The sequence below is a fragment of the Mastigoproctus giganteus genome, chromosome 5, assembly GCF_048544385.1.
Source record: "Mastigoproctus giganteus isolate SK-2022 chromosome 5, ASM4854438v1, whole genome shotgun sequence".
NCBI classification, from domain to species: Eukaryota; Metazoa; Arthropoda; class Arachnida; order Uropygi; family Thelyphonidae; genus Mastigoproctus; species Mastigoproctus giganteus.
This window is the reverse complement of record NC_143579.1, coordinates 10266326-10288959: the sequence shown is the minus strand read 5'-3', so window position 1 is coordinate 10288959 and position 22634 is coordinate 10266326. Positions and strand designations below refer to the sequence as shown.

General features: G+C 39.6%; 1 protein-coding gene across 1 annotated transcript in view; it reads left to right on the top strand.

Annotated features, from left to right (window-relative positions):
- Positions 1 to 22634, top strand: part of LOC150085164 (huntingtin-interacting protein 1-like) — a 637041-nt gene that overhangs the window by 140260 nt on the left and 474147 nt on the right. The window contains exon 8 of the mRNA XM_090373855.1: positions 460 to 600. Coding sequence (XP_090229981.1) covers positions 460 to 600 — 141 coding nt within the window. The remainder of the gene's footprint in view (positions 1 to 459; positions 601 to 22634) is intronic.

The window sequence follows — 22634 nt, the reverse complement described above, 5'->3', positions numbered from 1 at the left end:
ATGTTAGACATTGATCCAGTAATACCTTTTGTTCAGTTTATTCAGTATCTTATTGTACATAAATCCTATTATTCCAAACAATTTAATTGTTGATATTACGATGTTAATCTAGGTAATATTATTTAGCCACAGAGAGGTGCTGAAATTTTTGGTTCTAATGAAATTTACGTTTAATATGTGCACTGTTCAGATTAATCATTAAATGCATACAACAGTTTATATAGTGAAGTGTTTTCTTCAAGTATGTTATTTTTAATTTAAAACAATATATACAAAACTAAATCTGACAAGTCTATTTCTGCCTATTATTCTTCAGATTGTGTGTGATCTCTAATATGAGTAGGTTTATATTCTGTAAATTAGTCTGGATTTTAATAGATTTTCAACTATGTTATAAATCTTTATTTTTTGTAATTGGCATTCTAAAATAATATTCAGTGATTTTTTTTTTTTTTTTAGTATTTGGCTCTCTGGATATGTCAAGGTCAAATTCAATGACAAATTCAGGCCAGTGTAGGTTAGCTTCACTAATACCTTGTATTCAAGATTCAAGCCAACTTTATGACTACTCTGTTAAAGTGCTCTTTAAACTCCACTCTGGTAAGTATTTAACTTTTTTTTTTTTTAATTATTTGCAACCTTTTTTTGTTTAATCCAATCTACCACAAAAAAATTCCTTTAAATATCACCTAGTTGATATTGTGTGGCAGTAGTGAGAGAATGCAGAAATCAAAAGCTTCCTTTTTTTTTTTGAGGTGAATGCTGACCATACCCATTCTGCAACTTGAAGTAAGTACTATCAGATGATTGATTTGATTCCATTGCTTTTAAAATGTTTTTCAGTGTTAGTTGTGGAGCTTTTAAAGGTCTTGGGAACTTACTAGATTTGGTTATTGTATGTTAAAAAATTTCCATTCCAGGGATATCCACATGATAACTCAAAAGCAGCCGACACCTAAAACTTTTTGTAATATAACTAAATAGTTTTTGTTGGCACACCTTTTTTCAGATATAGAGGTACTCCAGTATCCAAGTGTTCATTATCCAAGTCCCTGCAGTTATGAGGATTTTTAAATTAAAGAATTAAAGGATGCACTTGAGAAAATTGACCAAGCACTTGAATATTTTGTGAGATTGACCCTCTTCATGGTTGTGCAGCAAAGGTTAAGTGCGAAGTTAAAGACATAACTAAATGCTACAACATAATTTTATCTGAAAAAATATGGCAAAAAAAAGAAACTCTGGATTCATTCTTTATTCGTAAAACTAAAAACCTTACATTGTTCAACGTATTATAATAAAAAAATGTGTAATAAAATAATTGTCTCATATTTCAGTTCTTTCAATCCATTTTTTACTATGTACAAGTACATAATACACATTACGAAAATTTGGTTCCCGTTTTAAGTTGAATTTTCTGTAACCAATTGTCTTCAGATAACGAGGACCCCCTCCCCCCTGTACTTCAACTGAATCTTTGGTAATCATTGGAGGTTAATATATAGTGTTCTGCTAAGTGATAGGCATTTCTTTTATTAGGTGATTTTGAATTGAAAATGTTATATGAACATACACTGCATTCTCATGAACATTTAAACTTATGCATTGGATTGTTGCTGAAAGGTAAGTGATCATTAGAACTGATTTTGCTGAATGAGAGGAGACAAAGACCTGTCTCCTCCCTCCCCTGCCTGGGGATGGGGTTTTAAAGAGGACTGGGTTAGAGTACCCAGTTCAGATCGCCAATGGCGTGTTGGCAGCAAAGCCACAGAATGTCTTTGTCGGTGTCATGTCCAAGTAGTTTCACATCCGGTAGGAAGATCAAGCTGCCCATCCCGGTCCGGGGATGGGATATGTTAGTTGGCAGTGGTTAACCCACCAGGCAAAGGGGTGGGAGAGACACACATTTACTTCACTGACAAGTGCATTCGTGTCAAACGGCACTAAGGGTTCCCCCCCATCTCCGCGTGGTTTTCTTTGTGGGTGTAACAGATCACTGTTAAGGCTAGAGATTTAAAAATGTATGGGATTTGGAAGTATTGTGTTGTGTATCGTTGTTCCTCTGGCCATTTAGCCACTAGACCCCTGCTGGGGCCCAATGTTGCCCACACTCAGACCCATGAAGGCAGACCAGGTACACCACTATTATAGTTATTTACTCTGGCAGGCCTTTCCACCTAATTTCCTGAGATTTCAGCTAGGGCCTTAAAAAAAAAAAAAAATAAATAAATAAAATAATAATAATAACGCAATTTTAAGGGATGGTTTGCTAATGAGGTTAAATTTCGGAATTGATGTGCAATTTGGCTGTTATAATTTGGAAGTTTATTTAAGTTTTTGTCGTGTAGGGCGTACACTATGATGTATAGAGAGAGTGGGGGGAAAGATTGAAGATTGGAGGAGAAAGACAGAAGTATGGGGCCAATAAGGAAGAAGACTCCAGATGTCAGTGCGGCATGCCCATGCTGCAGCAGAAGTCCCCTTCCCCCTGCCAGGATAGGGAGAGAAAGTGGGGCAGACTAGGTGTCCAACTCAGATCGCCAAAAGGCAAGGTGACAGCGTAGCTGCTGTCACAGTCATGGTTTTTGGATGTCCAGTTCAGTGTCACTTCAGGTAGGTCACAGTCTTGGTTTAGTGTCTCACTAGTCTCGTGTTCGTCTTATGGGGTCAGGAAGAGGAGTGATGACTCTGGTCAGTTTGTAGTACTGCTTTGGTGTCAATTCAGGTAGTCTTATTCGTTGAGAGCATCAGTCCTGGCCTTTTGCACCAGGTCATGAATAGAGCGGTATCTTTTTTGGTAATTTCCTCTGATCAGTTGTAGTCATGCGGTATGTCCATGCTGTCGTCTTGAATGTCTCCTCCTTGGTTAATTTCAATGGAGTTCTTCTATTCAGATGTTTCCGTATTGTTGCGGATAGTGATTTCTGTTCTCCGTCTGTTAAAGATGTCCTGGGCATAGTGGCCGAACACGGTGTACTCATCTTCTGAATCCAGGAGGTGATGTTCATTGTCTTTTGGTATGAACTTTATACAGGTGATAAGTACTGATCTTTGTTCCTCATAGCATTCACGTTTGTGCATGATATGTTGCCAAGTCTCCATATTGTCACAGGTGCAAGTTGGGTCCTCGGTCAGTCCGAGTGCATTCAGTTTTGCGTTAAAGGGCTCATGGCCCGTCAGAAGGTAGGTGGTGTTCAGTCCCGGTTAGAACCATTTTAGGGGCCTTTGGATAGGATTTATATCTTGTCTACGTAGGATATAAATTTCCGTGTGACTTCACTCTTGGTCATCTCTTGCCATCTCCTCTGCCAAGTTTCTTTCAAGTGTTCCATGATTTTCTGTTTTTCTGTTTGGTGGTTGTTTGTAGGGTCCAGTGTAAAAGTGTCAAATGTGATCGGTGTTCCCTTTTCCAGGTAGTACATCAACCCACATCTCACCACCTCCAGGTCCAGAGGGAGTGTTCCTGCCATAACCTTCAATGCGCGGGTACTCACCGTGTTAATTGCCCTGGTGATGGTGAGGAGTATTTTTCGCTGTATCGTTTCAAGGATTCTTTTATTTACTGCGGTTCTTGCTTTGGCGTACCATATTGGGGCTCCATAAGTAATTGCTGGGATGAAAATCACTTTATAGTAGAGGGATAATGTTCTTTTGTTTAGTCCCCAGTCTTTGCGTGTTACTCTGACTACTAGTGCTGTGTATTTTCTCAGCTTCTCTTTCAGATATAAGAGGTATTGTTTAAAGGACAGGTTGGAATCTAGGATAATGCCTAGGTATTTCATCTGTTTTGCTAGTTTGATTGTGCTTCCCCTTACTTTTGTCTGGGCCGGTCATCTGATGTTGAGTGCTCCTCTCAGTAGAATTGAGTTCGTTTTGGTCGGGGAAATCTCCAGTGTATGCAAGTTTGCCCAGTCCTGGAGTACTTGCAGTACATGGTTCGCAAGGGCTTCTAACTGTAATCTAGAGCTCGCTGCCACCGTTAGGTCATCTGCGAAAGCTTGTGCGTTGACATCACCCAAGTCGAGTGCCAGGAATTCATCTAAAGTGATGTTCCACAGGAGTGGCCCCAGGACAGATCCCTGCATATCGATCTTGTCACGCTCCGGAACGGTGCCATTACCCTGATTTTTCTGTCAGAGAGGTAGGAACTAATGCAATTATATAAATTCATTGGGATTTTTGCCTTGCGGAGTTTGCTTAGGACTCTTGGCCACCAGAGGGTGATGAACGCCCCTGGCAAAGTCGGCCGCAATTACCAGGAAGTACTTTTCGTTACATTGTGCTGCACTTTCTAGGAGGTTCCGAATTGCCTCAATGGTGGAGAGTCCACTTTTGAACCCATATTGTCTGGTTGACTCCGGGTTAGCTTCTTGAGCATTAGCATTAGCATTAGTAGAGGCATTTGATGCAAGAAAGCAAGCTTATGCAGCATCAGCCAAAAAAAAAAAAAAAAAACCCCACTTTGTAGTGGCTGAGTATTCTTCGATGTAGTATTCTCTCCGGGAGCTTTTTAGTGTTGATAACAGTGCTATGGGACGGTAAGAGTTTGGTTGTTCAAGTGGTTTAGTTGGGTTTTTCAGGATGAGCTTGAGATGTGCTGTTTTCCAGCTGGTTGGGAAATGGCTCACTCTGAGGCAGCAGTTGAAGAGGTTCAGCAAGGGTTCCGGTATGTGCTCCACCACCCTCTTAACGAGTTCTGGGTCCAGGTCAGGGCCAGGGCATTTCTTGTTGCGCATTTGTGTTGTGGCTTCCCGTAGCTCATCCATGGTAATTGGCAGCTCCATTTGTTGGGTGTTATAGGTCTTGTTTGCCTGTATGATGGCTTGTTGGTCTTCTGTGAGTATATTCGGTGGGTCTTTTATAATGGTGTTCAAAATGTTGGCCACAGAGTCGTCAAATGTTATGATGAGGGTGCATTGCGGCGTTATAGTTGCTGTGGTTATTTCCCCCGTGGGGAGTTTATTTGTTTTGATCTTGTCGACCACTCCCCAGGGGTTCTCATTACCTTTAGTTGAGACCAGTTGTTCACAGGAGGAATTTTTACTTTTCTTTATACTCTCAGTATAAGTATTTCTCAGTACTGTATATTGTTGGCTCAGGTAACTGACCTCGGTGGGCTGCCACGATCTCCATGCTCTCCATGCTCTCTGATATTTTTTCCTTTTTTGTTGGACTAATCTCCTTTGTTGTTGCAGCTCTGGGATGCACCAGGGCATGGCCTTGCTCGAAGGCATTTTTCTTTTTATAGTGACTTCAGCTGCCTTTGTTATAATGTTTATTATTATCTGTTGCAGTTTGTCTGGGTCCTCTCTTATTTCTTGGCCGTCCTGTCTGGTTTGCCATCTTCTATCATGTTCGGCTGTATTGATGAGCTGTTCTCGGTAGAGTTCCCAATTAGCTTTGGAGATTGCAAATCTGTTTAGCATCTTCCTTTCTGTTGCGGTTCTTGTGTGGTTCTCTGTATCCAGTAGGTGATGGTACAGTGATCCGATGTGGTCCAAGCATTTTGCACCTTCCAGTCGGTCACGTGGAAATCGATATTTCTTGTGGTTAGGGTGATGTCGATGGTCGCCTCCCAAAGTGTATTACAGAAGGTTGGGAAGCAGAAAGGTTCATTTTTAACCATCAGTATTAAGTTAGCCAACTGACGATTTTACCAACAGCAAATTCTAAGTGGGAAGCATTCAAGGAATTAATCGTGGATGCGACTAAAAGTTTCATACCTATTAAGAAATATTGTTCAAGGTTTAGGCCTAAATGGTTATCTAATGAGACTTGTAACAGAGAAGAAAAATGCATGGGGTGCATATAAATTATCAAGCGACTCAGAAGCCTATGGCAGATATTAGCTAGTCTGTAATCAGGTCACAAAGGAGATTAGGCAGGCGAAGGCAGATTAAGAGAAATCCTTGGCAAAAGATGCTAAGAAAAACAGCAAGGATTTCTTTACTTATATAAACTCTAAAAGGAAGGGGATGAATCTGATTGGTCCACTTGACATCGATGGTTCGACTGTTTGATCCTGCTCAGATAGCAAACAAACTGAATGAGTATTTTGCATCTAAATTCACACATGAGGAATTATTAAGGTTTGAAAATGGCAGAAGGTTATCAAATTGTAGCAGGATACTTAATGATTTTGTAATAACTGAAAGCAAAGTGGAGGAGAAACTGTTGAAGTTAAACATAAGAAAAGCACCTGGGGTGGATGGGATCTATCCAGTTATATTAAAGGAGGCGGCAAAGCAACTAAGCAAACCCTTAGCCATAATTATGACAGCATCCTTGGACTCAGGGGAGGTGCCCATGGACTGGAGCAAATGTATCCCCAATTCACAAAGGGCGATCGAAGGGTGACACGAGTAATTACAAACCAGTTAGTTTAACTTTTGTTCCGGGTAAAATAATGGAGTCACTGGTTAAAGATGCATTGCAGGATCATCTAGACAAGACTGCAGCAATAATTCAGACACAGCATGGGTTTGTTAAGGGAAAGGCTTGTCTGACAAATTTGATAGGATATTATGATGTGGTTACAAAAGAACTGGATGCAAAAAATAATTTTGATATCATATATTTGGATTTCAGGAAAGCTTTTGACACTGTTGCGCATGGAAGACTATTGTACAAATTGGAGCAGAATGGTATTAAGGGTAAGTTGCTACAATGGATAAAAGGATGGTTAAGTGGGAGACAGAGGGTGGTAATCAATGGGTGCTGCTCTTCGTGGACTAATATTATTAGTGGAGTCCCACAGGGTTCGGTGTTAGGTCCACTGTTGTTTTGCATATTTATCAATGATATTGATGAAGGTATATCAGGCTTAATGTCGAAGTTTGCAGATGATACAAAGGTTGGCAGGGTTGTTAATGACAGTAATGGCAGTGTGCTACTTCAACAGGATCTAGATAATTTAGGCAGATGGGCTAAGAAGTGGCAACTGAAGTTTAACCTTGACAAATGCAAAGTACTGCATATGGGTAGAAGTAACCCCAGAGAAACGTACCAACTGTGTGGTACTACGCTTAAGGTGGTAGAAAATGAAAAAGACCTGGGAGTAATTGTGCAGTCAGATATGAAGTTTTCTGAGCAATGCAGACAGGCTGCCAGGGCAGGTCATGGGGTTTTGTCAATGATATATGGAATTTTGCTAGCAGGGAAAAGGCGATTGTCCCTCTGTATAAGGCAATGGTCAGGCCATGCCTTGAGTACTCCATACAGGTCTGGAGGCCTCATTTTAGGAAGGATGTAGATTTGCTTGAGCGTGTACAGAGAAGGGCAACAAGATTGGTGAGGGGAATGAAGGGATCCTCTTACCAAGAGAGGCTTAAGTTCTGCAAATTGCAGTGGCTGGAGACTAGGCACCTGCGCGGTGATCTGATTGAGGTGTATAAGGCCTTGAATGGGTTGAGCATGCTGAATTCTGATGGGATCCTTCCACTTGTTCAGATTACGAACCTAAGGGGACAAAAATTCAAATTAAGAAAAGACAGATGTAGAACAGATGTGCAGAAATTTGCCTTTAGCCAGCGGGTGGTTAATTGCTGGAACAAACTTCCATCTGTCGTTGTGGAAGTTGATAGGTTGAATAAATTTAAGGAGGAACTGGACAGGCATTTGGAGGGTATGGTGTGTTTATTTATTTTTTCTTTTTGGCTGATGCTGCATAAGCTCATACACTTGCTTTCTTGCATCACATGCTACTACTACTCTTCCAGTCTTTGGCTGTTTCTGGTGCCTTGCCGGTCTGTCGTGGTACTGTGCCAGACTGGGGATCGGCAGTTGACGTCGGCACCTATTATGATTCTCTCTTCGGCTTGGGTAGTTTCGACATCCTAGAGATATGTAATGATGAAGTCAAACTCAACGCTGGGTCTGCAGTAGAGAGAGACTGCGTATAAGCAGCCGACAGAGGTGATTATTATATGAGCACATGTTGCCCCTAGCGTGCATAACTGTGGGATCTTGTTTTTTTTTGTTTTTTTTTATGTAAACCACAAACACAAGAGATATTAGAACCTATAGTACTTAGTACCGTGCTTGGGTTGGAGGTTGAGGAGACGAAAGAAGATATTTGTTGACATTGGACTTGAACTTCTGTAGATTGTAATTTTCAAGAAATACGTATGAAGGAAGGTTGTTCCAGAAAACAGCAGTTGAATGAATAAACGAGGAAGATGAAAAGTTGATTCTGTGAGTTTGAAGTTGGACAGTAAATGGATGTTGGCTGGTGGCGGCACGTGTTTGGACTGTTTTGAAAGAGAGAGCGGGAATTATAAAGCCAATTCAGAAGAACAGTGCCCATGGAAGTATCTGTAGAAGAGGCATGCAGCAGAAACAGTACGTCTATGAGACAGCGACTGTTAACCTAACTGCCCTCTTCTGAACGGAATCAAGAAGCCTGAGAGAGGTTTTGGGGGCACCACCCCAGATGTGGGAACAATATTCCATGGTAGGGTGGATTTGCGATTTGTACCGAGTGAACAGCTGTTTGGAAGAAAAGTAACCCGAGAGCAAAAGAGAAAACCAAGTTTTTTAGATGCAGAGGAAGCAATATTTGTAATGTGCTCATTCCAATAAAGATTAGAAGTCAGGGTAATCAGCAAAAGATATATCATTTTGCCTAGAAATCGGAGTGCCACCAAAGATAAGCATAGGAGCAGAAGAATCCTTTTTATTATTATTATTATTAGCCATATGGTGCAAGGAAGCCTGAGGCTTATGCTGCACCGGCCAAAAAAAAAATTTTGGCTGGCGCAAAAAAAAAAAAAATTTCCCTATTACCCTGAGAGAGAGAGAGATTATTTTCACTTCTTCCTTGGTCTCTGTTTCTTTTACAATCCCTGGGTGTGTCGTTTTCCTTACTGCTTTAATTCGGGTAGCTCCAAGGTCTTTCCACAGATTTTCCATTACCTTCTTTATTTCTTCGCTTGTATGTTCACCTTATCCTGTTGGCTTTAGGATGACTATGTTTGGTGTTGGTAGGAGTGTTCTTCTTGGGGACACTGTTGCAGGTTTGGCGACAGGTTCATTTATGTTTGCAGTGGTGGTTTTGCTCCTCAGCGTTTCTGAGTAGTCGGTGCGCTCTGTGACATTTCTCTCGCTCCACCTTGCAGGTATGCCTCTAATGTGGGTTTTGTACAGGATCGTTTCTAGTTTTGCTCACAGTGAGACAATGTCTGCTCGAATCATTGTTGTCACTCGATTGTTTTGCTTTGCGAAAATTTCCTCCAGGGCAGACCTGAGTATGAGAATCTGCTCTGGTACTGCACCCCCACCACATGGAGGATCGCCGCACCTCTATGTTACCAGGCAGTACTAGATGGTAGATGACTCTCATCAACCGGTGAAATACCACCACTTTGCTTATTGGAGGCTTGAAGTGGTGGAACCCATGTTTAGTCTCTAGAGCTAAGTTCCGATCAACCCTTCCCTATCTCTTCCATCATGCAGTATGATTGATGACTTTTGAGGTTATGATGAACGTCGTGGCGAGATCCAATATTCCTTACATTTCGAGGGTACAGCTCTAAAATGGTGTTCGCAGGCCGGCCGCTAGTTATTACACCGGACTGAAGGAGGCTTACGGATCAGCTAGTGTATAATCTTGCTACCTCTACAATGCCAGATAGTGACTGGAGGGAGGGAGTCCGAGTAGTGTATATGCGGGGGTTATTGTCGAGGCCACGTTATGTCAAGGATCTGGGGTATAGCCATATCCAAAAATTTCATTACTTCCTAAAGCATGTCACCCCCACTTTTTCTTACTGTTGAATACACCATGAATTGTCAAACTAATAGAGTAAGCTTATCTGCTAAAAGATCTAAACCATCCAAACACTTCCTAATACATTTCACAAATATACGTGGTCTCAATTCTAATCTCAACGATGTCCATTTCCACTTGCAGTCTGCCAATCCCCATGTACTTTTTCTGACAGAATCTCAGTTATCGGTTGATTCAACTACTGCTCATCTGTGTTACCCAAATTATTCGCTGTGTGATTCCTTTTGCCTCGAAGATGGTAGATGTATATATCTTCGTTCCGATATTCCATGTCAGAGACATGGAATATCGGAATTTGGATTCTGCTCTTTTCAATCTTCTCTGGCTTAAAATCTCTCTACCTCATTGTGTCTAATTCATCTGTTGTCTCTACCATTCTCCCAAACCCACTAATCACTTGGAGCTCTTTGACTTTTTCTCTTTGCAACTTGACTTTCTCCAGTCCAACTTTGCTAACAGTGAGGTAATTTTCCTTGGTGAATTTAATGTTCACAACTCCAGCTAGCTTCTGTTTTCTAGTCACACTGACTAAGCTCTTCAAGATGCTGAGGCTTTTGCAATTACTAATGAATGACCTTGCACAGATTGTTCATATACCTACAACGATAACGGACAATCCTTACCATACTGCCAACTTGCTTGATCTTTTTCTCACAAACAACCCTTCTAAGTACTTAGTCGAAGTGATTGGTCCTTTAGGCACCACAGATCACAACTTGGTGATTGTCTCTTCTCCAATGGAGCCTTTATCTCATGGCTATTCCCGAACTCGTATTGTTTGGCATTACAAGAATGTGAAATGGGATGACCTGCGAGATTTCTTTTCTTTGTTACCTTGGTTGGATTACTGTTCTAAAACTTCTGATGTCAACATTTGCTCAGATCGTGTCAGTGAAATTATTCTTGCAGGAACGGAATCCTTTATCCCACACTTCACTTTAAAATCTCGTCCTTTTTCTAAACCTTGGTTTTCCAATAAATGTACTAAAGGCTGTTCAAGAGAAGAACGTTGCATATCATAACTGGCTCGTTTCTTATTCTTCAGTTTCATTTTCTGCCTACACCAAAGCTCACAACAATTGTAAAGCAGTTATTAATCAGTCCAAACTAGTTTGAACAGGCTAAGAGTAGAAAACTTGCTTCTTGCCTTAATGGTAGCCGAGCATTCTGGTCTCTTGCCAAAGCTATTGGCCGCAACTTTTGCCCATCTCTGCTCCCACCTCTGTCCAAACCAGATGGTTCTGTTGTCACTTCAGCCAGGAATAAAGCTGACCTGCTAGCATCCCATTTTTCTTCCAACTCATGTATTAATGATCTTGGTAAAACACCTCCCACCATTCCCAACACGTTCCATTCAATACCTCCTGTGGTCTTCCATCAAAAGGATGTTAGAAGGATTTTGACGAATCTTGATCCTAAGAAAGCTCCAGGTCCCGATGGTATGTCTCCACTTGTTTTCAAAACTTGTGATCCTGAACTTACTCCTGTACTTTGCTGCCTTTTTTCACTTTCTTATTCCAAAGGTGTTTTTTGTTCTGCTTGGAAATTTGCTCATATCCAGCCAGTTCCTAGAAAGGTGACAAATCCCCCCATCCAATTATCATCCCAATGCAATTACTTCTACTCTTTCTAAAGTAATGGAGAAATCAATTAACTGCCAACTCTTAAACTACCTAGAAACTTTCCATCTGATCAATGATCGCCGGTATGGATTCCATCAGTGTCGATCCACTGGTGATATTGTGGCTTATGTTACCCATTTATGGACTAATTCAATGGAAAAGTTCGGTGAAACGCAAACATTTGCTCTTGATATCTCAAAGACTTTTGATCGTGTTCGGCATAAAGGTCTTCTAAACAAGCTTCCATCCTATTGTTTATCAACTGTTTTTTATAATTGGTTATCCAGTTTTCTCTTTGATCGCTCACTGAAGGTGATGGTAGATGGCTCTCTAACTTCTCCACTAATGCTGGTGGCCCCCAAGGCTCAGTTCTTTCCCCCACTCTTTTCCTCTTGTATATTAATGACCTTTTTCCATTGACTGGAAATCCTATCCATTGTTTTGCCGATGATAGCACATTGCATTCAACTTTCCATTTTGAGAAACCTTGTCCTGCTCAATCAGCTTCAACTTCTCAAAAATCTGCTACCAATTCCTTAAATGCTGATCTCCATGTAATTCTCTCCAGTGGGGCAATGACAACTTAGTTGATTTCAATCCTTCTAAAACTCAGTCTTGTCTTATATCTCGCAAAAAGGATTCTTCTTCTTCTGCTCCTATGCTTAACTTTGGTGATACTCTGATTTCTTGGCAAAAGGATATATCTCTTTTGAGGATTACCCTGACTTATCTCTCATGGCACCAGCACATTACAAATATTGCTTCCTCTGCATCTAAAAAACTTGATTTTTTGTTTTGCTCTCGGCGATACTTTTCTTCCAAACAGCTGTTCACTTTGTAGAAATCGCAAATCCGCCCTACCATGGAATATTGTTCCCACATCTGGGGTGGTGCCTCCAAAACCTCTCTTCAGGCTTTTTGATTCCATTCAGAAGAGGTCAGTTAGGTTAATTAATGATTAAACTCTAACAGTCTCTCCACTCTGTCTCATAGACGTACTGTTTCTGCTGCATGCCTCTTCTACAGATATTTCCATGGGCACTGTTCTTCTGAATTGGCTTCTATAATTCCCGCTCTCTCTTTCAAAACGTTCCGAACACGTGCTGCCACCAGCCAGCATCCATTTACTGTCCAAGTTCAAACTCACAGAACCAACTTTTCATCTTCCCCTTTTATTCATTCAACTGCTGTTTTCTGGAACAACCTTCCTTCATACGTATTTCCTGAAAATTACAATCTATAGAAGTTCGTCCAATGTCAACAAATATCTTCTTTCGGTTTCTCAACCTCCAACCCACGCACGGTACTAAGTAATATAGGTACTAATACCTCTCGTGTTTGGGGTCCACATAAAAAAAAAAAAATTCCCTCAATTTAGCAAAATAAATTAAATAGTTTCCAAAAAAATGCATTTCTGAATTTTTACCGTAAGTGATCTATGGCTATGAAAATATATCCAGCACCTAGTCGTCCATTCTTTTGTACAGCCGTTGCCTCCGGAGCCCGACTCTATGCGCAAGTGGGAAAATAAATGCAATACGTGACTTTTTCAGGGGACTGAGAATATACAAATAGATCCTTTTTTGGAAGTCTTTCAAGTTAAAAGGAAACAATGAAATGATAAATTTGAGGTATTTTCATCTATGAGAAATTTCCATCAATCACATTTCCAAATCGCATTTTGCCAACTCAAGAAATAGTAGGCGGAGGCCCCCCCCTTGTCGTGTCTGCTCATCAGTTCGTAGAAATTTTTCGACAGTTTACAATTGATATTGTGTGTGATATGACGTATATACTTGTGATCTGTTTGTTCTTTTTCAACATTTAAACTTCTAGAGTTTTGTACTTTACTGTTTTTTTTTTTTTTTTTTTATTCCTTCTATCCACCACAGTGCAAAAGAAAATGAGCAAAAGAAAAGCAGAAAGTGATATTAAATGTGAATTTAATGAACAGTGGGAAAATGAGTTGTTATTTATAGCAAGTTCATCAGGAAAACCATTTTATGACATGATATTAATAGACACTATAAATCATAGCATCGAAGAAGGATATAAATCACAACATAGAAGGAAAAATGAAGCTCGTTCTTGGGTCTAGCTACGAAAAGAATATGTGACTAAGTAAAAGGAAGAAATCAGAAGAAGATAAAATATATTTGCTAAAGTAAGTTGTGAAGACTTTGCGATGATAGAAGTGTCCTATGAAATTGCTTTAGTATTGGCGAAAAAAAAGAAACCTTTTTCTGACGGAGAAGAAATTGTTAAGTCTTGTCTCCAAATATTTGCACGCCATCTTGGTAATAAAGGTATTGAAAGGAAAGCAGAAGAAATTGTTATATTAGCATTAGCATTAGCATTAGTAGAGGCATTTGATGCAAGAAAGCAAGCTTATGCAGCATCAGCCAAAAAAAAAAAAAAAAAACCCACTTCCACTTCACCCCTCTGTTCGTTCAAAATACCTGTCCAGCTGAGCCTTAAACTTATTTAGGCTGTCAACCTCCACCACAAGGGATGGAAGTCTGTTCCACCAACCAACAACCCGCTGGCTAAAGGCAAATTTCCACACGTCTATCCTACATCTGTCTTTCCTCAATTTGAATTTATGCCCTCTCAGGTGATTTTTCTGAGCTAGAGGAAGAATCCCATCAGCATTGAGCATGCTTAAACCATTCAAGGCTTTATACACCTCTATCAGATCACCTCGCTGGTGCCTAGTCTCCAGACACTGTAATTTGCAAAACTTAAGCCTTTCCTCGTAAGAGCACCCCTTTGTTCCATTCACTAATCTTGTTGCCCTTCTCTGTACTCGTTCCAGCAGCTCTACATCCTTCTTGAAATGAGGCCTCCAGACCTGTATACAGTACTCTAGGTGTGGCCTGACCATTGCCTTATACAATGGAATAATCACCTCCTTATCCCTGCTGGAAAAATTCCTGTATATCATTGACAATACTCCATGAGCTACTCTTGCAGCCCGTCTGCACTGCTCAGAGAACTTCATATCTGCCTGCACAATCACCCCCAAGTCCCTTTCATTCTCTACCACTGTCAGTGTAGTACCACAGAGTTGATACGTTGCCCTGGGGTTGCTGTTTCCCATGTGTAGTACTTTACATTTGTCAATGTTAAACTTCATTTGCCACCTCTCAGCCCATCTGCTCAACCTTTCCAGATCCTGTTGCAGCAGTGTAGTGTCAGTAGTGTCCTTGACAACCCTGCCAACCTTTGTATCATCTGCAAACTTGGACATTAAGCTTGATATACCATCATCAATATCATTTATAAATACAGAAAACAATAATGGACCCAACACTGAGCCCTGAGGGACTCCACTAATAACATTAGTCCATGATGAGCAGTGTCCATTGATTACCACTCTCTGTCTTCTCCCACTCAACCACCCCTTTATCCATAGCAGCAATTTGCCTCCAATGTCACACTGCTCCAATTTGTGTAGAAGTCTTCCATGTGCCACAGTATCAAATGCCTTTCTAAGATCCAAGTATATAATATCAAAGTTATTCCCTGCATCCAGTTCTTTTGTGACTGCATCATAGTATCCAATCAAGTTGGTCAGGCAAGACTTCCCCTTAACAAAACCATGCTGTGTCTGAGCTATAAATGAAGTCTTGTCTAAATGATCCTGCAGTGCTTCTTTAACCAGTGCCTCCATTAATTTTCCTGGAACAGAAGTTAAGCTCACAGGTCTATAGTTACTTGTGTCAGCCTTTGATCCTCCTTTGTGAATTGGGGTCACATTTGCACATTTCCAGTCTATGGGTACCTCCTCTGAGTCCAAGGAAGCTCTCATAATTATGGCTAAGGGTTTGCTTACTTCCTTTGCTGCCTCCTTTAATATAACTGGATAGATCCCATCCACCCCGGGTGCCTTTCTTATGTTTATCTTCAACAGTTTCTCCTCCACTTTACTCCCAGTTATTTCAAGATTCTCTAGCTTACTGCTAGAGTTGAATACACCTCTGGCATTCCCCTCGCTGAATAACTCCTCATGTGTGAATGTCGATGCAAAATATTCATTTAGTTTGTTAGCCACCTGAGCAGGATCATCAACACTTGACCCATCAATATCAAGTGGACCAATCTGATTCATCCCTTTCCTTCTAGAGTTTACATAAGTAAAGAACTCTTTGCTGTTTTTCTTTGCATCCCTTGCCAAGGATTTCTCGTAATCTGCCTTCGCCTGCCTAACCTCCTTTGTAACTTGGTTGCATATCAACTTGTATCTATCATAGGCTTCTGTGTCATTTGTTAATTTGTAAGTATCCCATGCATTTTTCTTCTCTGCCATATGCCTCATTAGTTCATCTGACATCCATTTTGGCCTAAACCTTGAACAATATTTCTTAGTTGGTATGTAAAGCCTAGTAGCTTCCAAGATATGTTCTTTGAATGCTTCCCATTTTGAATTTGCTGTTGGTAACATCATCAGTTGGTCCCACTGTATAGAATTTAAATACTGTCTCAGTCCATCGTAGTCGCCTTTACGGAAGCAATAACCCTTCCCTTTACCCCTAATGGTAGTTACCTCTTTCAGTAAATCCCACTTCAGCACACTGTGATCACTGCCACCTAGTGGTTCATTTATCTGCAGATTCTTAATGCATGAAGAATCACTGCTGATAATCAAATCAAGAGTATTACTCCCTCTAGTTACTTCCTGAACATGCTGATGTAGAAAACAATCATCCAATAAATCCACAAAAGCCCTGCTAGTGTGTGAGTAACCAGCCCCCAAATTCCAGTCAATATCTGGGAAATTAAAATCTCCCATTATTAAGACTCTCTGATTTACTGGCCCACTCTATTTCCCTGTACAGTTTCTTATTATACTCATCAGAGTCATTAGGCCTATAGCACACTCCTACTCTCAATTTTGATCTCCCAATGCTTATGTCACACCAAACTGACTCAACACTGCACTGTCCAGCGATGTCGACTGGCTTCACTTCCTTGGTTTTTATGTGTTTCTTAACTAATAGCATAACCCCTCCCCCCTTTCTATCCTGTCTATCCTTTCTGTAGACGTTGTACTCCCCAAATTGCAGTTCTGCATCCCTTATATCTGTGTGACACCACGTCTCTGATATCCCAACAATATCTGCCTCTGATGTTTTGAGCAATACCTCAAATTCATCAAATTTATTTACTAAACTCCTAGCATTGGTGTACACGCAAGTATACCTGCACCTGTTTCTATTCTTAGCTACCCTAACACAACCCATGTGTTTATTTGTACCGCAATGGCTCCCAGCAGTCTCTGAAATACCATGCATCTTGTTTTTCAGGCTTCTACTCATTCTAATAGAAGTAGTGCAAGAATCTCTTTCACCTCTGCTAGTGGCTACTGTCAATCTATTGGTCTTTGTCTCCCCCCAAGCTAGCAGTTTTCCGACCCACCTAACACTGCCTCGATAGCATCAGCAAATATTCTTGCACCCTTTCTATTTAAGTGTATCCCATCCCTGTAGAAGCAATCTCTCCTGTTAACAAGTACAGTCCAGGCTGAAAAAAATTCTACCCCTTGAGCCTTGCACAATCTTTCCAGGGCCGAATTGATCGACAAGGCTCTCATCATATACTCCCTCCTATCGTGTCTGGGCAGAATTGCAGACACTTTCAAATTCAACCCTAATTCTCGGCTTTTGTTCAACAGTGACCTGTACTTGTTAAGTAATTCTGCCGGTCTCCTACTCTTAATATTATTAGTGCCAACGTGTACAACTATATCACCTTTTGTGCCCTTAAAAGATGATATTCGCTCTACAACGTGATCAACCTTTGCCCCTGGCAGACATACCCTGGTCCTGTTCCACCTATCTTTTTTACAAAGCATGTTCCCCGTTTCCCTGACAATGGAGTCACCAACAGCTACTAGTTCCTTCGGGACCAGCGCATTCTGCCTTGGGGGTTGTCTCTGTGTCACGTGATGTCCAAGTGCAAACTCTGGCGTTGATGTGGGCAGCTGAGAGCTTGATGGGCCCCTCAGTTTAGTTCCTTCGAGGGCATCCACCCTGTCCTTCAAGCTCTCATGTAGGCCCACAAGAACGCCGAGTTGTTGCCTGATATCGATACACTCCTTGCATCGCGCACACACAGACATCCCCCTTGGCAGTATCATGTCCCGTACCCGATTGCTCTGCAAACATCAAGCAAACAGTGCATTTTATAAGGCTGTGAGTCAGAGGACAACTGCCCCCCTCAGTTCTGCTCTGAGCCACAGCGCTTCCATTAGCTTGAGCCTTTTGCTTTGCTGCTCTGGTCTGAGTCATGATTCTATTAATTTATTAATTAATTATAATTAATTATGTTATGTTATTAATTATGTTAAATATAATTAATTATATTACGTTTGTAATCTAAGTCGTTATATGTATTTATTTAAACGTATAATTTAACTGCTAACGAAGTTCAACTAACGCTATCTAGTACGGCATACAACTATCGTATCACAATGGCGGGAAAATTACGAACGCTAGCGGAGTTGAAACACGTGGAAACCTTTACCGATACTTTTTTGCAATTACAATATCAATATCGTTGATTTTATGCAATATCAACGCAGACAGTTAAGAGACGTATTGAGAAACTCTCTCAGGATGTATCTCAGCAACTGGAAGACCTTGTTCATTCTTGTACTTTCTTTTCTCTAGCTTTGGATGAATCAACGGACATATGTGGTGTAGCCCAGTTAAGCATTTTTATACGAGGAATTGATAATTTTTAATGTCTTTGAAGAACTTGCCAGTCTGGAGTCATTGCATGGTAAAACAAGAGGATCAGACATATTTGAAAAAGTAAAATCATGCCTGGAAAATCTAAAATTAGATTATAGTAAACTCATCAGTGTGTGTACTGATGGAGCGCCGTCAATGATAGGTAAAGCCAATGGCACTACAACTTTGCTTGAAAATTTTTTAAATCGTCCTGTACTAAAATATCACTGCATTATACACCAAGAGGCACTGTGTGGAAAAACTTTAAATATGCAGCGTGTTATGTTACCGGTTGTGAAATTTGTGAATAAAATTAGAGCAAGAGCATTAAACAGACGAGAATTCAGAGAATGTGATTTGTTGTTAGATTTGGAATATGGTGAACTTGTCCTTCATTGTGAGGTGCGCTGGCTTTCTGGAGGACAGGTTCTGAGTAGATTTTGGAAATTGAAAAATGCTGTTTATAATTTTTTAGAACAGGAAAATTAACTACCTGATGAAAGAGTCTTATTATTAGATAACAGCTGGCTATTTGATTTGGCATTTTTAGTTGATGTTACTAGTCATCTCAATGATCTAAATTCGAAACTACAAGGCATGAATAAATTATTTCCTAGCTTAGTAAATAGCATCAATTCATTTAAAATGAAATTAAAACTGTTCATCTCTCAGTTGGAAAATCAGGATTTAAGTAAATTTCCACACTTGAAAGAGCAGAATGAATGTGCTGTGGATGATAGCAATTGGACCAAATATCTTGAAAAAATCAAGTTATTGCAAGTGTCATTTGAAAGTCGTTTTCATGATTTGGCTAAAGAAGAAAACTACATGCTCGCATTTATAAACCCATTTTTACTTAGTGAACAAAACATAATTGAGATGCCCAGTAATATACAAATGGAACTTATTGATTTAAAAATGAAATTTGATTAGCTTTTTTCAGATCAAAATGCTTTTGACACGATTAATTTCTGGCATTCATTACCCTGTGAACATTTCCCAGAACTAAGAAAATTTGCAAAAAATTATATGTCGTTTCGGAACGACATACAGATGTGAACAAGCATTTTCATCCATGAAATTAATCAAAAGCAAAACGAGGTCACGAATGACTGATTCAAATTTGAAGAATTCTCTGCTGCTCTCAGTAACAAATTTAACACCAAACATTGAAAGACTGGCGAAATCCAAACAGGCTCAAAAGTCTCATTAATGGTAAGTAATGTTTATGTGTTGTAATAGAAATTGCTTTACATACAATAATTAAATCATTTAAAAATGTTAATTACGTTCATAAACATACTTTTATTAAAAAAGTTAAGGATATGCCTGGACTCCTTCTAGCGAGTAGAGAGAACAGACGACTCCAAGTTCCAACCTGATCTCTCTCAGAGCTCTCTCTCCCTCTCCTCTCTCTCTCTCTCTCTCTCTCTCTCTCTCTCTCTCTCTCTCTCATCACATCCAACAACTGTGGTACAGAGCTATCTTCACCAAACGAGACTCTCTGGCAGCTGTAGCACCATCAGCGTGTTCCACGACAGCGGTCGCCCTCTCGTCCAAGAGATCATCTCTCACTATTGTAGATTGTTGCTCCAATAAACATGTGTCTTTTGAACTGGCGTACATTATTTAATTTAGTTGCTTGTTTGAGTTATTCTTTTTCATCCCCTAAGTGAAGCAGATCCTACCCCTATCCCTATTTTCCAACCCCAACCATGAACGTAAAAAGGTAGAAAAGGTGCTTGAGTTGTATGGTGCATCTGAACTCGTATGTGAAAAAATTGGCGCATGGTATTTAAAAGGTTGGCCACCACTGCAGTAAAGTTTATGGCCAGAAAATACCCATTTCAGTTAATTCAACATACTATTTCTACTGCCAAAAATAACATCAATAATTCACCTAAACATAACGCAAATAGCAACACACGAATTGTTCTCCCTTACCACAGCCTCCTGGCTGGACAGTTCCGCCGGGTGTTTGCAGGTACAGACATCACACTCACATTTTCTGCTTATAACAAACTTAGCTCAAGGTTCAACTCATACAAAGAAACATATATCAAATTAATGACATGAATGACATCATATACCTAATAAAATGTCAACAAAATTGCAATACCTATTATATTGGAAGTACCACTACCAAATACGGTTCCACAAAAACACCTAATACACGAGCATATTATCATTACGATAGTTTTAGAACAGGACATTCAAGTACCGAACTCACACAACACGTACATTCCAATAATCACAACTCCCTAATCGACTCAGCCATTACTATCATTAAATTAAGATCCAGTTATAAAATTTTTCAGTACAAAGCCCTCATCATAGAATGGTTTCGCCGTTATTCCAAACTCAACATCATAAATGCAAAACTACCCTACAATCTTTCCCCGGTCTGGAATCTCACACACCTGAGATTCCCACATGTTTCAAAGAGCATCACGGGAACTTAAAACTCCTTTAAATATACGCGTTCTCTCCCTACTTCATCATTGCCAACTGAAGACGTTAACAAACGAAAGTCAACTCGTTATGACTTTTGGCCTACCCAGTTTAAATTCCTTCCTTAATTAATTTATCAACTATTTCATTAATGACAACCAAGGACGAAGTTGTGCACTCCTACTTCCTTGAGCTTATTTTAATTCCGATTTTCAACTCATTACCCCAACCCCAATTTATTTAATTCCCTATCCCAAGCATCAATTGCAGATCCTACTAAGGTGAGTACTGCTAAATTAAGCATTGCTATTAAATTTGAGATAAACAGTAGACACTTTGCATCAGTTGTCGGGTTCAATTTGAGAGCTTATTGTTTACTATTATGAAAGAATTAAAGTACTGTGGTCCTTGGTTAGCAAGGACCACAGTAATTTAACCGACAAGTACACAAGGAAGCATGGATTATAACAAATTATCCCAAGTCATTCTAGGAATTTTAATAATTCATCATAATGATGCTGATTGCCGTAGAATATTTAACCAAGCAAAAAAAAAAAAAAAATAATCCACCCTGAATTTAGATCTCTTTCTAGTGAAACTTTGGAAATGCTCTTGACAGTCAAGTCTGAACAGCAGTTTCATTGTTATAAATACTTCTGCAAAGGTGCAAAGTTTTAAAGTATCTTTCTTGAAGCAATCATAATCAGTTGATGTCTAACAGACAATCCAAACAGAAATTGATAGACAAAAAAATCCTATGTAAGTTAATGGGTGAAAGCATATTGTACTAATAAACAGTCCCATGGCTGTAATTTAATATGAAATATGTATTCTGTTAATGAAATTTTTACAAAAAATTCCTGTTTTTCCATCTGTGATTTTGGGAAGAACTTCTTTTTTTGCAAGAAAACCTGTATTTTTCACTTGTTTTTTTCCAGAAGTATTTTGCTTTCCCTCTTGCTTACAGTTCCCTTTCAAAGAAAGAAAAGAAAGTAAATAAAGTTTGCAAAAATTGCATTATTATCAATTTGGTAATAGAGAGCTATTAAGTGCTCGATAATTCATATATTCTATTATATTATGAAACAACAGGGATTACCTTTATTTTAGATATAGGAAGCTTCTTTTCCAACCAACTCTCCTGGTCCAATGCTTTAAAAAGTCTTTGGGAAGGCAATATCAATTTTACAAAACATGGGGACATCTTCCCCACTGTCAGAACTGTAGTGTTCAAACCCCTCGGTCTCAACCTTGAGCACTCAAGACTTCTGTCTTCAAACACCATACCTCTGGTAGCAAGGAAACCATTATGTGGGTTGACGTAAAATTAAATTTTGAAGGTCTAAACCACTTAATAAATATGGACCGATTTATTTTCTTCGGTCCAGTAGCTTGTATTAGAGTTAAATTTAGGGGTCTAAAAAAGTTTAATGGATATGGGGGGAGGGATTATTCTCTACATTCCTTAAGTCAGACTAGAACTTTTCGGGGCGTCATGTTCACAGGAATAGAGCAACTCACAATTAATCCGAAACTTTTGTTTTATGTTGTAGTGTTTGTTCTTCACGCACGTGTATAAGTGACCAATCATCGGACAATAGGAATGGTCCAGATATTAATTGAAGTTTCATCTCTAAGGTTTCCACAATAAGTAGTTTGTGGTAGTTGTGTTGAATATTTATAATTTTTTATAAATGAACGACATTCATTCGGCTTTAATGAAGCAAAAATTATAAATATTCAACACAACTACTGAGTTGTACACAACCATAGTGTTCAGACTGAGTGGTCTGAACACCCAGATTTCTCTAATGACAGAAATAAATGAATTAACTAGAAGATTCTCAAATAGGAGTTACCTGCTAACCTATATAAACAAAGTTAAAACAATAGCCCGTGAAAAAAATAACAACAGCTTTGCAACAAACATTGAAAAAATCCGACAAGACCAAAATACATTTCATCACCATTCCATATGTCGAGTACTGGTACAATAAACTTAACCAAATATGCAAGGGAACCGACATGAAAATCATAGCA